This window comes from Eurosta solidaginis, chromosome 1 (assembly GCF_040869045.1).
Source record: "Eurosta solidaginis isolate ZX-2024a chromosome 1, ASM4086904v1, whole genome shotgun sequence".
NCBI lineage: Eukaryota > Metazoa > Arthropoda > Insecta > Diptera > Tephritidae > Eurosta > Eurosta solidaginis.
Window position 1 is genome coordinate 126228309 of NC_090319.1, and position 15598 is coordinate 126243906.

General features: G+C 42.0%; 1 protein-coding gene across 1 annotated transcript in view; it reads left to right on the top strand.

The window, feature by feature from the left end:
- Dhc93AB (Dynein heavy chain at 93AB) overlaps positions 1-15598 on the top strand; it is a 2991564-nt gene that overhangs the window by 818279 nt on the left and 2157687 nt on the right. The window contains exon 8 of the mRNA XM_067759821.1: positions 2699-3150. Coding sequence (XP_067615922.1) covers positions 2699-3150 — 452 coding nt within the window. The remainder of the gene's footprint in view (positions 1-2698; positions 3151-15598) is intronic.

Sequence of the window (15598 nt, forward strand, 5' to 3'; positions counted from 1 at the left end):
AAGTATGTAAATAAAGGGAGCGATATGGCAATTTTCGGTGTTGCTGGTAATAATACAAATGACGAAATTACTCAGTATCAAATGGGGCACTATATTAGTAGCAATGAAGCTGTCTGGAGAATTATGTCGTTTCCAATGAACGAAAGACATCCTGCGGTTGTTCAATTGGCTGTGCATCTTGAGAATGGCCACCGTGTTTAATTTAATGTAGCAAATGTATTGGAAGAGCAGCACAACCACCAGCAACTACGTTAACAGCTTTTTTCAAGTTATGCGAAACTGATACATTTGCGATAACTTTGTTATATTCTGAAGTGCCTCAGTATTACACATGGAATGTGTATTCGAAAAAATGTCAAAGACGTATACAAGGAACAGCAGTTCATGGGCATCCTGGCATTTTCCAAACAGATGCAATTGGGAGGAGGATGATGCACATTGGGATTCAACACTTCATGATGCATCTATTTCGGCTCATCCTCAACACATACGAATGCTATTTGCCATTATATTATCAACATCTATGCCATCAAATCCACTTGAATTATGGAACAAATATAAACATTATATTGCAGAAGATATTTTAATTCGTATGCGTCATCATGCAAGAAATCCTGATTTGTTGATAACTTTGGAAATGTACAACGAAGCTTTGAATTGAAAATATGTGTCTAATGATTGTAAATAAAACATTAGTACAATTGGGTGTGATCGTACCAAATCGAGAGATGCATGATCTATTTCATCGTGAATTGCAACGTTAGCAGGAATTCAATTCTAATGATTTGCGTTTATTTGTACAATCGAATATAACCAAAATGAATATTCAGCAAAATCATGTATATGACACAATCATGCAAGGCATTTCCAATAATGCAGGTGGATTATATTTATTGGATGTACCTGGTGGTACAGGCAAAACGTTCGTTATATCACTGATTTTAGCGACTATTCGATCGGAACAGAAAATTTCATTGGCACTTGCATCTTTGTGAATTGTTGCTACATTATTAGAAGGTGGTCAGACAGCACACTCTGCATTAAAATTGCCATTGAATGTGCAGGTTATTGAAACTCCAACTTGCAATATTTCAAGAAATTCTGCTATGGCAAAAGTCATGCGATTAACGTCAATTATTTTATGGGATGAGTGTACAATGGCGAATAAAAAATTACTAGAAGCATTTAATCGAACAATGCAAGATTTACGTGGTAATCAACAGCTTTTTGGTGGTGCTTTGATATTACTATCAGGGGATTTTCGACAAACATTACCTGTCATTCCTCGAACAACTCCTGCTGATGAAATAAATGCCTTTTTGAAGTCATCAGTTCTTTGTAGATATGTACAAAAATTGACACTGAACATTAATATGCGTATTCACCTACAAAATGATCCAGCTGCCCATGAGTTTTCAAAACGATTGCTGGAAATTGGTGATAACAAAATACAAATCTACAGAACCAACGGATTGATCACTGTACCGAACAATGTTTGTACAATTACGAAATCGATAGATGAATTGATTGAATGTGTTTTTTCAAATATTCTTCAGAATTACAGAAATCATAATTGGTTGAGAAAACGTGCCATTTTAGCACCGAAGAACATTCATATCAATGCCATTAATTTTCAAATTCAAGCAAAACTCCCAGGTGTAGTCACGACATATAAATCAATTGACAGTGCTATGAATCAATATGAGGCAATTAATTATCCAATTGAATTTTTAAATTCATTAGAACCGGCTGGTATGCCACCGCATTATTTGAATCTGAAAGTGGGTTCCTTGGTTATATTATTGCGAAATATTAATCCACCAAAACTGTGTAATGGCATCAGATTGGCAGTGAAAAATTTATTGCCAAATTGGATTAAAGCTACGATCTTAACTGGTAAATCAAAAGGAGAAGTTTGTTCCGTATCCCTATGATTCCAACTGATATGCCATTTGAATTCAAACGATTACAATATCCTGTGCGCTTATCATTTGCGATGTCCATCAACAAAGCCCAAGGGCAAACACTTAACGTTTGTGGTGTGAATTTGGAGGAATCATGTTTTTCACAAAACAAACAATATTGTTTATCCAAATGTTTTGGATTAAGTTTTGAAATAGCTAGCAAATAAAAAAATATCTTGTTTTTGTAATAAATGAGTTTGATTTAATATTTCACTTTATACGTAGCGAAGCACGTACCGGGCCGCTAGTTTTCTATAGTTTCTCCTTTACAACCGATTGTATCATTTGTACTATTTCGATAATTCCGAGCTAGTGTGAAAATTTACAGTAAAGACATAATATTTTGCTGATTCTATTCCGTTGTTTCCGAACCGAACCGGAATTCTTCATATTGGTTCTACTTAGTTTGATTTTATCCCCTCTTTCGATAGTTCCGAAAGGGTTTGAAAGTCAATGGGAAAGCTTTTAAGGTGTAGAGAAAGAAGGCATACTCATAGTCGAATCTCCTTAAAGCTAGTAGAAGTTTTTTATAGGCTATTTATTTATCAAATAGATACATGTAAAATATTAAATAAGAAAACCTAAACTATCGATTTTTTTGCGGTTCTTCTGAATTATAGAAAATCTATTTTCAATCTTACTTTAGATGTAGTTCTGGCCAGAAATTTTGATCAGTACTGACCTTCCTTCATGGTGTATACTTACATATGTATATTTATTTTAATTAATGGCAGCGTCACCAAATCCGAATTGGCTGTTGATATATTTTCACGTTACGAACGTTTGATGCGTCGCCTTGGCATGCATAAAATATGCGCATTTGAGGAATGGAGCAAAAATTTGACCGATCAAATCGAAACTAGTCTAAAAGTATCTTTGATTTCCCATGATCCTAACAGCGAATCGCTGATTTTGAATTTTAGTCCAGAGCTCTTTGGTATTCTGCGAGAGGTGCATTACTTGAAGCAAATGGATGTTGAGGGTATACCGGACATTGCATTAAGTTTCGCTGAAAAAAATGAGATATTTCGTAATCATACATTAAATTTAGAGAAGACAATCGACTGGTATAACATTATACAAGAGAACAGTTCACCCGTTGAGCTTCAGTTGATCGAACCTGAAATCAAGGAAATTGACGACTTAGTGGAGATTGGAGTACACGAATTAATGTGGAATTCGGAAGGTATGTATTAAGAGAAAGTATTAGAAGGGGCATGATATAAATTTGTACTAAAACCATTACAGTCTTTTTTTTTTATTCCTTAATTGCAAAATCTTTATGCTCCGACATAATTTCACAGCATCTTTTATCCCCCTCCATCCCCAAAGCCATCACAACTCCGTAAATCTGTGACACAGGTATCAATTCTACACTCAAATAAATGTTTTTTCCAAAGTGGTGATGTTTTTTCTCCACAGGAATTGAGTCCTCAAAACAAAAAAAATGTGCTAAAAACAACAGAATATCCTAAATTGAAGCAATTTTTTTTGCAAAATATCCCTCCAATTTTTATTTTCTGAGGAATTGCTTTTTAGTGTTAATTTCATATCTGGCACATTGCTTAGGTGAGACGAATAAAAATCTGGCTAAGAAAAACAATGACAAGTCTATAGCAGAAGTTTCTTAAGAAAACAAGTTAAAAAAAATTGGTATAGAAAAAAACAAAGAAAGAACATTTAATAATCAAATAATTCCCAAAAAATCCTTAGCAACCATATCATATTAATTAGCCGAAAAAACGCAGATTTTTCATTTCTGAAAATAACTTAGGCCTGCACCTGGAATATGAAAATTTCGTGTTTTGTAAGCAAATTGGATTAAATTTACATATATTGAACATTACTTCGGATAACCACTGCACCAATTTTTCTATATAAGGAACGTTCCGAAATGAAGGTGCAAACTTTATTTTGCTTGTAATTTCACGAGCTTGCATTTTATTTCCTTAATTTTTTAAATGTAAACTTGCATATTAAAACTGGTTAATGATCAAAGGAAAAAGAATAAAAATGAATCTCTTAATTTTCACACAGTTTTCTTTTTATCAACTTTGATTAACTTTTGTAAATTTTTTGGAGAAAAGTAGCCTTTGATTGTCTTATATTTTTTTTTTAGTTTTTTGACGGTATAGACAACTTCAGGCCACTTGTGCATGTTGTGCTTCACTTTAACTACGTGCTATTCCATTGGGCGAAATTCTAGGAATTTTGGTAAATACTCCACTTCTTAATTAACTGCTAAAGCATTTTTCTGTACAGGCCTGCTGTAACTGTGATGAAATGCACATCGACCAAACTGGGTCAAAATAAAGGTGACAAAATGCTCTGAATTAAAAAGGTGTCAGACGTGACTTGGAATCTTCCTCGTTTTTAATTTCTTAGACAACGGGAACTGAAGGCCATACAGAAGGCTATCCTGGGAGAGGTGATGGGCCCTGCTATAAAGCCCACTTTTAGCGGTTGCACACCTCGACCAGGCTGGATTTCTATCACCTGCAGGAATGCAACCACCGCGGAGTGGCTAAGGGCTATCGCCCCAAAGCTCACTCCATGGCAAGGTGCCAAGCTGAAGGTGGTATCTGATGCGGATATACCACGTCGCATCATTCTCGTGGGGTACTTTAAGGAAGAGGAATGCCCCTCAAACGATGACATCTTGAGGTTAGCTGAGGCCCAAAATGTCGGCTTGAATACCAGGAACTTGAGAATCCTCAACCGGATTCGAAAGTCCACGGGGACGGAAGTTACTATAGCCGTCGATCCGTTGTCTGCGGAGCTATTAAAGCAACGCAACTACTTGATGTTCTGTGGGATTGACAGGGTTAAGTTAAGGCCCAAAACCAAGCCATCCCTGTCCCTGGTAAATATAAATACCAGCGACAGTGACAATAAGGGAGAGGGGGATGACACGGTTGACGATGACAAACCGTGCTGTCCGAAGAACCAGAAGTTATCTAGTAGGCATTTACCTACTGAACAGCAGGGTTTGCCGAATCAATCGGACACCACCCAAAAACCTTCTCAAGAAGAGCCCAGGCCTTCCGGGTCTAGTGTTGGCCCACAGAGGCCAAACGAGGCAGCGACAGTACACCAGCCTGTCCCCCAAAACCCGGCAACAAGGCAACCACCTCGTGGGAGCCTCAATTTCAGGAAAGGGAACAAAAAAGGACGAGAACGAACGGCTGAAGAAGCCGTAATGTCGCTTAACAATAAGGCAAGGAAGGTGGCTACTCGTGGCCGCAAAGACCATAAATAGTGCCTACCCTCCCTATCAAAGCCCAAAAACAAAGACGTCTGAAATGCCTTCAGGTGAATTTTCACCATGCCAAGGCAGCCTCAGACGTCCTAATTTAAAAATTTGCAGAAGAAGGTCTGGGAATAGCCTCCATCTAGGAGCCCTGGATTCAACACGGTGCCGTAAAAGGCCTGAACAGTACTGATGGTAAGTTAATTTATGCCACCAGTTCTCGCCCAAGAGCGGCGATGCTTATAAGCAACACACTAATGTTTCTTCCACTTTTACAGTTTATGACGGCTGATCTCGTAGCAGTTTGGGCTAAAATTCCTACCCCAAGAGGCGAACAGGAGGCAATCTTGGCCTCTGCCTACTTTCCGGGGGAGGAAAAAACGGCCCCAACAACCGAAACAATAGCCCTCATCAAATACTGTCAGCAGAGTGGCACGCCATGGATCCTCTGCTGTGATGCAAATTCCCATCATACAACATGGGGTAGTACGAACATCACCAACAGGGTTGAGTACCTCCTTGGGTTTATCAGTAGTAATAATATAAGCATTATCAATCGGGGCAATGAACCCATCTTTGTAAATGCTATTAGAGGGGAAGTTTTAGATCTTACTCTGTGCAGCCATAATATGGCCAGCACCGTCACTAACTGGCATGTTTCAGGAGAGGAATAAAAGTCGGACCACAAACACATTGTATTCGACAATGGTCACTTTCCGGAACACATGCCAGCTTTTAGAAATCCCAGGAAAACGAACTGGGAGCTTTTCCGTTTTATTATTGAGGAAGCTGGTAACAGCTTACAGCGACCTATAACCACCGTGCAGGAGCTTGAGAAGGAAGCTGAACAGCTCCACTCAGACATTAAAACAGCTTTCAATAAGAGTTGCACCCAAGGAAAGATACGTACACAACCTGATGTGCCTTGGTGGAACAAAAAGCTTGGGCAGCTAAGATGCCAGGCTAGGAAGCTATTCAATAAAGCGAGATCTACGGGAGACTGGGATTCATACAAAGTCGCTCTAACATCTTGCAATAAAGAACTTAGGAAATCTAAAAGGGCTACCTGGAGCGAGCACTGTGAAAAGATTAATGTTCTTCCAGCAGCGGTTCGATTACAAAAAGCCCTTTCTAGAGATCACAGAAATGTAATTGGCACATTGAAAAAAATAGATGGGAGCTACACCACGCGGCCGGAAGAGAGGAGCAAACTATTACTCGAAAAACACTTTCCTGACATGGCAGATTTGCCAACCATCAGTGGTAATGAAAAAAGACTAGCAACAGAGCTCACCAATGTGAAACGAGTGTAATGGGCTCTGTCTAATTTCAGCCCATTTCAGTCACCAGGACCGGATGGGGTCTACCCTTGTCTGTTACAGAAAGGGATAAAGCATATAGCCCCAGTCCTTTCCACTTTATATAAGGCATCACTACTGCTCGGCCATATCCCGAGCAGGTGGGCAGAGGTTAAGGTAGTATTCTTACCAAAGCCAGGGAAACCCGAGCAACTGCCCTCGTCGTATCGACCAATAAACCTGAGGTCATTTCTCCTAAAAGGTATATAGAAAATCTTAGATCAGCATATCAGGGAGGACAATCTAAATAAACTCCCTCTGTGTAGGAATCAGTTCGCCTACCAGTCAGGGCAATCCACGTAGACGGCTATTTATAGTCTCACGGTAAAAATCGAAAAGGCTCTAGAGTCAAAAAATATAGCCCTCTGCGCTTTTATTGATATATCAGGGGCTTTCGATAACACAACACATCAAGCTATCGAACAAGCTATGATTGACAAGGACATAAGCCCTATAATAATAAGATGGGTGCTGTCTATGTTAAAAAGTAGAAACATTCATTTGGAACTGGGAGGGACAACTGAATCAATTGCGGCCACAAGAGGCTGTCCACAAGGAGGTGCGCTCCCCCCTCTCCTGTGGACCCTGGTCTTTGATGACCTCCTTCAGTTAATGAAAACCAAGGGATTTGACACACAAGGATATGCAGATGACCTAGTTATTTGCATCACAGGGATGCACGAAGATACATTATCAGATCGCATGCAACAAGCCCTTTGCATCATAGAGACGTAGTGCGATACCAAAGGATTGTCTATAAATCCTAACAAAACTGTTATAGTGCCTTCCACCCGGAGAAGGAAAGTATCTATCCCAGAACCATCCCTGTGTGGTACAAAAATGCAATTCATAATGGAAGCTAAATATCTAGGGGTGACACTGGAAAGAACCCTCACGTGGAATGCTCATTTGGATGCCATCCTAAACAAGGCAACAAGAGCTTTCTTCGCCTGTACTCGTCTCGTAAAAATGGCATATTGGACATTTAATACTGTCGTAAGGCCAATAGTCACCAACGCTTCTCTAGTTTGGTGGCAGAAGGCCATGCAAAGAAAGGCAACGGCTAAACTAAGCAAACTGCATCGATTAGTTTGCGTTGGCATAACGGGTGCGATGAAAACCGCCCCTGCTGACGCCCTTAGTGCTTTAGTGGGAATACCTCCCTTCCCTATTCTGATATAGAAAGAGGCAACACTAGGTGCACTAAGACTTCCAAATATTTCTGAGTTGAAGGAAGGAAATATGATAGGGCATATGCAGTAATAAGAGAATTCATAGAAAATCCCTCATTACAACTGCGTGACGTAATGTCCCCTAAGCTCAGAATCTCACGGAACTTTGAAGTGTTCATTGTGGACAGGACCCACTGGGAAATAGGGAATCCTTATAACGACCCTGACTCAGAGGTCTGGTACACGGATGGATCGAAATTCGATGACAGAAGAACGGGAGCTGGCATCTATGGGCCAAACTTCAAAAAATCGATACCAACGGGATGTTACTCCACCATATTTCAGGCAAAAATTCATACAATAGAGGTCTGTGGTAGAGAATATCTGCGGAGAGGCTCAAAATCGAAGAGCATCTACATTATGTCGGATAGCCAGGCGGCACTGCGTTTCTTGCAATCCTACATAGTTACATCCAAGCTGGTGGACGAATGCACTGAAATCCTTAATGCCCTGGGAGCCACAAACAAGGTTTTGTAGGGATGGGTTCCCGGACATCAGGGACATGAAGGTAATGAACATGCACATTAACTAGCAAAGCAGGGTGCTATATCAGCATTCTATGGTCCAGAGCCCTTTTGTGGACTCACAAAAGCACACACCAGGGAAACTATAAGTAACTGGAAAACTGAACAACTCAGACGTCACTGGATTGATTGCCCAGGGCAAAGGCAGGCCAAACTGTTTATACTTCCGGCAACGAAAGTATCAGCCAAACTCATTAACCTAAGCAGGGAGGACCTAAGAACTCTTACTGGGTACTACACGGGACACTGCGGTCTACGATATCACCTAAGTAAATTAAATCTATCGGATACCCAAATTTGTCGTTTCTGTGAGCTGGATGATGAAACGTCGGTTAACATTCTCTGCGAATGCGTCGCTCTAGCTAGGCAGAGAATTATCCCATCTAGGTGATGGGACTCTTAATCCCTATGTGATATAGAGTAAAAAGCCTGAAAAGGTACTTAGATACATCAAGAGCCTCCAGATACAAAATTAGGCTGAAAGGTCTTGCACAATAGATCTGCACAAAGTGCGACCTTTGCTTCCAGACAAATTAATAATAATAATAAGTGCCCTTATGTGACTATTACTGGTTGTAAAAATAGTTTACCCTAAAAATAATTCGTTACCAAACTTTGTTATATATTGGTGACACTGGGAAGTTTCAGACCATATTTTCTTTGGAAAACTTCTTCCAAGTTCTTAAGATGTTCTTCAAAATTCTTTCCCATTACGATGATGTCGTCTAGGTACACCAATGTAGACCTTTCAGTACCTGATCCATAAATATTTCAGAAGTAGCTGGTACATTACAGAATCCAAAGGGCATTCTTGTAAACTGCCAAATACCATCTCCGAAACTGAAGGCATTTTCTCCTTGTCTTCCTCCTTCACTTCCACTTGCCAGTAGACACTTTTCAAGTGCAGTGTAGAAAACCATTTCGTACCAGATAGCGAGTCCACAGTTTCGTCAATTCTTGGCACTGGGTAGCTGTCCTTCTTCGTGACATCGTTCGACTACCGGTAGTCCACGCAAAACCCCATTTTCCATCCTTCTTTTTCACAAGTATTATCGGTGAACTCCATGAACTAGCTGATGGTTCGATTATGCCGCTGTCACTCATTTCGTATATGATTTGAATCATAACTTCCCGTTTAGCCAGTGGAAGACTACGAGGAGCTTGACGGATTAGCCTCGCATCAGCAATGTCAATTTGATGTTTAACAACTTTGGTGCGTCCAGGTTTGGAATCACCCTGGGCAAATATGTTCGCGTAGTTTAGGAGCAGTTGTTTCCCCTTAATCCTTTAACCTCTGCGTCCATTCCGTGATGTCATCCGAAAAATCAATCTTGCTAGTTGATACGTTTTCCTGGAGCTGTTCACAAATAATTACTACCTCAGCCTCTTGGATATGAGGACATTCAATTGCGGGAGCCAGCTGTCGCCCCTTGCTGCTGACTCGCTTTAGTTTGACGATTGAGTGGACTTGGAGATTTGCTCATCTCCTTCAGCACTGCGTTTACGACCACCCACATTTTTGGAACTATTAGGGTTGGTACTGCAATAACGTGCAATTTGCCCTAGCTTTCCACACTGTGAAGGACTTGTTTTTGCTGAGGTATGCCCAGTCCGCCCATGGTTCCTATAGTTGGTGGGAGAACCTATTCCGATTGTAAGAAATAAACAAAGGAGTTCTAAAATTACGTTATACAGTTTATTTAAAAATTCAATATTCCTAAATAGCTACTCCTATTCTCTGGCCCTGTCTCGATAAGAGTAGCTAAGGTATAACCCCTCTGCCAAGCTCTCCGTCAGTTGGAGTAGAAACCTCCTACTGAATATAAAACTAATCACGAAATGAAGTAGAAACCTTCAGGTCGTGTTCGGGTCAGTGGTAGAAGCCCACTGACTCATATGTCTATCTGTTGTATGCCTGCCGTGTTTTCCAACCTTCGCTTTACCTATTGAATTCAATCATATGTGTTTATGCGTGTGTTCCCTGTCGCTTGGTTCTGATGGTGCGTTGGCCTCGTTTGATGCTTTCGAATTCTGTTTACGGCGTGCGTGGGTGTGTCGTATGCTTGTGCGTAAGTATGTATAGAAAAATTCCAATTAGTAGCGGCGCTTATTTTTTGGCGACTTGCTGCTGATCTCCGTTTATTCAAATTATTATGTATGTTCTATTTGTAGTTGAGTGCACTGGATGCGCAAAGGGTTGGTTGACCGGCGCAATTTTATGTTTTGTGCGTATCCACTTCCCTTCCAAATGTTTTAGTGTATGTTAGGGTGACCTATGTTTAAAATTTATGTGGGCGAAAATGTAAATATTTTGCTTGTGTGCAAAAGTGCGCAAGTCTTGATTGTCCTTCAATTTAGTAATTAATAATTCAATATACAACAGCATATATGTATTTTGACGTGTAATTCATAAAGATATAGTACATGTCGTAAAAATGTGTAAATGGTAAGTTCAGGTTTATAAATTCAATTATAGTATAAAATATATGCTAAAAATGAAAAAAAAATAAGTATATGTTGTGAGGGTACAAAACCCTCGGTTTTGGGGTCCTCACACTCCCCCCTCACCTACCGCAGCGAAGCTTACGGTCACCATGCCGGTGCGCGTGATCCGTACGCGGAAGTAGTGTTTATCCACACTGCCTTCGTCATCGCTGTTGTCATGGTTGTCGTTGCTGCTGTTGATGCTACCACTGGCCTCGCTGGCCATCAGGCTCAATATGTCGCTGTTGTTGTCGTTGAGGCTGCCGTTGACCTCGCTGGCCATACGGTTTAATATTTCGCTGTCGTCGTTCGTTGTTGTGTGTGATGCCGGTCTATACTGTAAATGAAAAACTGGTGGATTTTCCTTAGGGTGCTCTCACCGTATGTGGTGGATTTAAAAAAATGTGGTATATCATGAGCCTAGTTACAGGGTATATTTAAGTGATTATGCACTTGTGGTTAGAGTTTACCGGACTTTGTCCGGGTACCTCTTGAAATGAAATTTCTTCGTGCATGATTTGATACTGTTCCGGTCGGGCGTGTACGTTACTACCGCTTTGATTCGAGTTGCAGTAGAATATCACGTAATAGTCCGTTATTCCGGAGTTGTCTCGGTGTGTGTGTTCGTTTAGGGCTGCTATAGCGAACTGCCTTCCTAGGTGTAATCTTGATCCAGGTATCGGAATTCTGGCGATCTGTACTTGGGTTCCTCAAACGACCTGTACCTGATTTTCTAGAAATGTTCGTACCTAATTCTCCGTATTGGTTTGCGCTTGAGCATCTCTGTATCCTACCAGCTGTTGGCTTGTACTTTGGTTCTCTCCTTGTTGTCTCTCGGTCTCTTCGCTAACTCTTGTAAGCGTACTACAGATGGCTATCTTGCTGTTCTCCCTCTGTTGTTATACCTCGGAAATATTGTTAGCTGTTCGATTGGACGATGTTGACGGGATCTGATCTTCACTAGCGTTCTTCTTGTTGCTCTGTTTATGACTTTGCTTCCTGGGTTCGTTGTTGTCGGCGGCATCTGTTGCGTGGTATGCTTTCAGCTCACTTAAGTGGGCTGTCCTCCTCCTTCCTCTGAAAATTGTGTCTAGCTCTACGATCACTGGTGATACAAAGGTCGATATTGCCTTCTTCTTAGGTTATAATACTTTGCCTGCTCTGTTGATGCTCGCTTTTGCTTCCGTCGTACCATCCGAATATCTCCTTCATCTTCATCGATTTCTCCGCTGGATTAGCACCTCTCTGACCTGTACTGAACGTATGCTCGTCGTAAATACTATTGGGAATCCTTGGTTCTCTGCCTTGTACTACATATGCTGGACTGTACCCGGTCGATTCACATACGCTTGTGTTTAATGCGAGTGTTATCTCTGGTATCAGCTCGTCCCGTGTTCTCTGCTCATTCCCTGAAAACTGTGCTATCATCCTCTTGATGTTACGGTTCGCTCTTTCTGTCGGGTTCTTCAGCGGTGTGTATAGTGCTATCAGCTATCCTCCAAATACTTCTTAAAACGTTTTTCTCACGAACTGCGCTACGTTGTCTGTGATTAATACCTTTAGAATGCCAAATCGTGCCAAAATTCTCTCTCTAAATCCTCGTATTACGCTCTCTGTTGATGCCTTTCAAATTGCCATTATCTCCACCCATTTTTAAAATCTGTCAACGAAAACTAATGCCATTGTATTACCATGTTTTGAACGTGGCATTGGACCAACAAAGTCTGCACACACTGTTGCCCACGGTTCTTCTGGAATTTTAGTTAACATCTTACCCGCGGCCTGTTGTTGACTAGGTTTGTATACCTCACATACATGAAATTGCTGTACGTACTTCCTTACGTCTCTGAAAATATCGTGTCGTCGCTCGGGCAATAGATTTTCGAACACCTATGTGTCCTGCGCTTGGTGTGTCATGAACTACCGCCAGCACTCTGCGTCTCTGTGGGGTCGGTACACATAGCTTCCACGGTACTGCGTATTCACCATCCACTTGACTCTCTATTCTCCTGTATAGATTTCCGTCCTCGATCACATAGTCTGGGAATTTCTCCGGAGCCTTTCTAACCTCTGCCATCTTCGCTTACTGCCACTTGTCTTTGCCTTGCTCTACCGTCAACGAGCTTAGTTGCTCGTCCATCGGCTGTCTCGAAAGTGCATTTGCCACCACGTTTAACTTTACTTTTCGGTACTGTACTTCGAATGAGTATTGTTGTAGTTCCAGTGCCCATCTAGCAATCCGCCCCGTCGGACTGTCTATTGCGTTCAACCATTTTAGAGCTAGGTGGTCCGTGATTACTGTGAACGTATATTCTTCTAGGTAGGGTCTCATCTTCCTTATCGCCCAAAATATTGCCAAACATTCCTTCTCTATCGGGGAGTAATTTGTTTCTGCCTTGTTAAGTCGGCGACTCGCATAAGCAATCACTCGTTCTTCGCTGTCTGATCCTTGAGTGAGCACTGCTCTGAGGCCAAAATCGCTTGCATCCGTCTGTAAACAGAACTTCTTCGAAAAATCTGGACAAGCTAGTGCAGGTGCTTGGGTGAGTGCGGCCTTTAATGCTTCGAATGCCGACTGCTGCGCTTCCGACCACGTCCATTTCCTTCCTTTCTTTAGAATAGAAGTCAACGGGTATGAAACTTGTGAAAAGTCTGAGACGAATCTCCTGTACCACGATACCACTCCTGGGAAATTGTTTGGCGGTGTCAATGCCTTCCTCGCTAACGACATGACCTAGATACTTTAAACTTTTCTAGAAAAAATCCACATTTTTCCGGGTTTATCTTAAGGTTTGCTCTTCGTAACCGTTGAAATACTTCCGTGAGGTATCTTATGTGTTCTTCCAATGTTTTGCTCGTAATGATGATATCATCTAGATATGCGAATGCGTAAGGTTCCAACTCTGGTCCTACAACGTAATCGAGTGCTCTCTGGAAAGTTGCTGGGGCTGAGTGTAGACCGAACGGCATTACCTTCCATTGATATAGTCCCCGCCTAGGTACAGTGAATGCGGTTTATTGTTTGCTGTTTTCTTCTATGGCGATTTGCCAATATCCATTCTTTAAATCGAGGCTGCTGATAAACCAAGCACTTCTTAACATGTGTTGGATACGGGGTAACTGGTATGCGTCTGGTACTGACCTTGCGTTTAGTTGGCGGTAATCCACGCATAGTCTCCACTAACCATTTTTCTTTCTTGCCAAAATTATTGGTGCGCTGTGCGGACTTCGGAAGATTCGATACAACTTTTCTCGATCAGCTCATCGATTTCCTTATTTATAATTTCTTGCATCTTGGCATTCTTCGGATAATACCTTTGTTTTATGGGACGGTCGTCTTTCATCACTATCTTGTGCGTGGCCACGTTGGATACCCCTGACATCTGCTCGAACATCTGTAATTCTTTGTTGAGAAATTTACTCACCGGTTCGTCTCTATTCGCAACTTTTAGGCTGTTATCTTTGGACTACTTCCATTTCTACTTTCGACCATTGTTGTACATGTGACCGCTTCCTCCTCCTGATTGTCTGTGTTCAAGGTTAGCGTTTGTTCTCCGCATCTCATCTCCATGTTCACCTTCGCCAGGTAATCCGTTCCAAGCACCACTTCGTCGACTAAGCCTTTTAGGATTAGCATTTCATTTCGCAGCACTTGGTTACCCATTCTCACTTCTGAATCTACCGCTTCTATGATCGTCTTGGGTCTGCCATCTCCCATTACCACTCGCGTTTCTATCGTCTTGAATATACCTGTCTTCAGCCTTCTTGCCATTGTTCCACTCACACAGCTTCGCGCCGCCCCTGTATCGATTGCGGCCACCACCTCCTCGCCATTCAACGTGATGTTTGCGAAGATCCGGCTCTTTGTCTGTCTCTACATGTTTAGTTTTACCGAGGTTGCGTTTGGGGAGACCTCACTCCTCGGTGCCAATGAGGTCTCTGGCCGTTTGCCTGTGTGCGTCTACAACAGTTTCGTGTTAGCGTGCCTACCTTTCCCCATATCCAGCAGAATTCGATGCGCGCACTACGGCAGCCGTATGCGACATGGCCTCCTCCTCCGCCTCGCCTGGACGCCGTACTTGTATCGATGTATCTTCGTGCCGCGTCCGACTTCTGCGATGGTTGTTCCTCCGCCCGCTGTTCTCGCTCCTCCGCCTGTATGTATTGGTAACTTTCTTCTGAACGCCGTGGTATAAATGGTCTTGCCGTTGGTCGCATTGGATCTCTGCCAGGGGTAATGTTTTCATCATCTTCTACCAAACTACCAAGGCTGCTGATCTCGCCTCTTTTAACATACAGTTGGACTTCTTTGCGGGAGTTCCGGTATATGCGGTTTAACTTCTGATCTCCGGTGTAGGCGGCATGTCGCATAAGCCTTGTAGTGCTAGCACATAATCCTTGAACTTCTTTCCTGGTCTTTGCATGCGTGCCCGTATCTCGTCGTCCAACTGTTCGAAGTATCTGGAGCTGAGGAACAATTTTAGGAAAACCTTCTTGAACGAGTCCCACTCTTCCCAGCTCCGGTTGTTATTTCGGTACCAAACCAACACTTTGTCCTTGAGTAGCTCCGGCAATGCTCTTGGTATCGAGTTGACGTTTATTTCGTATCATTCTGCTAGTTCTTCAACGCGTTCGATGAAACCTAGAGGATCCTTGCCCCCGTCGTATTTTAAACCCCATTTTCTTACCCGGTCGATAGTTGTTGCGTATGTGCCTGGTTGTTTCATCGCATATAGTGGTGGTTGTGGGACCCCGTGTTGGTTGGATGCGCCGCGTGTATTCTCGT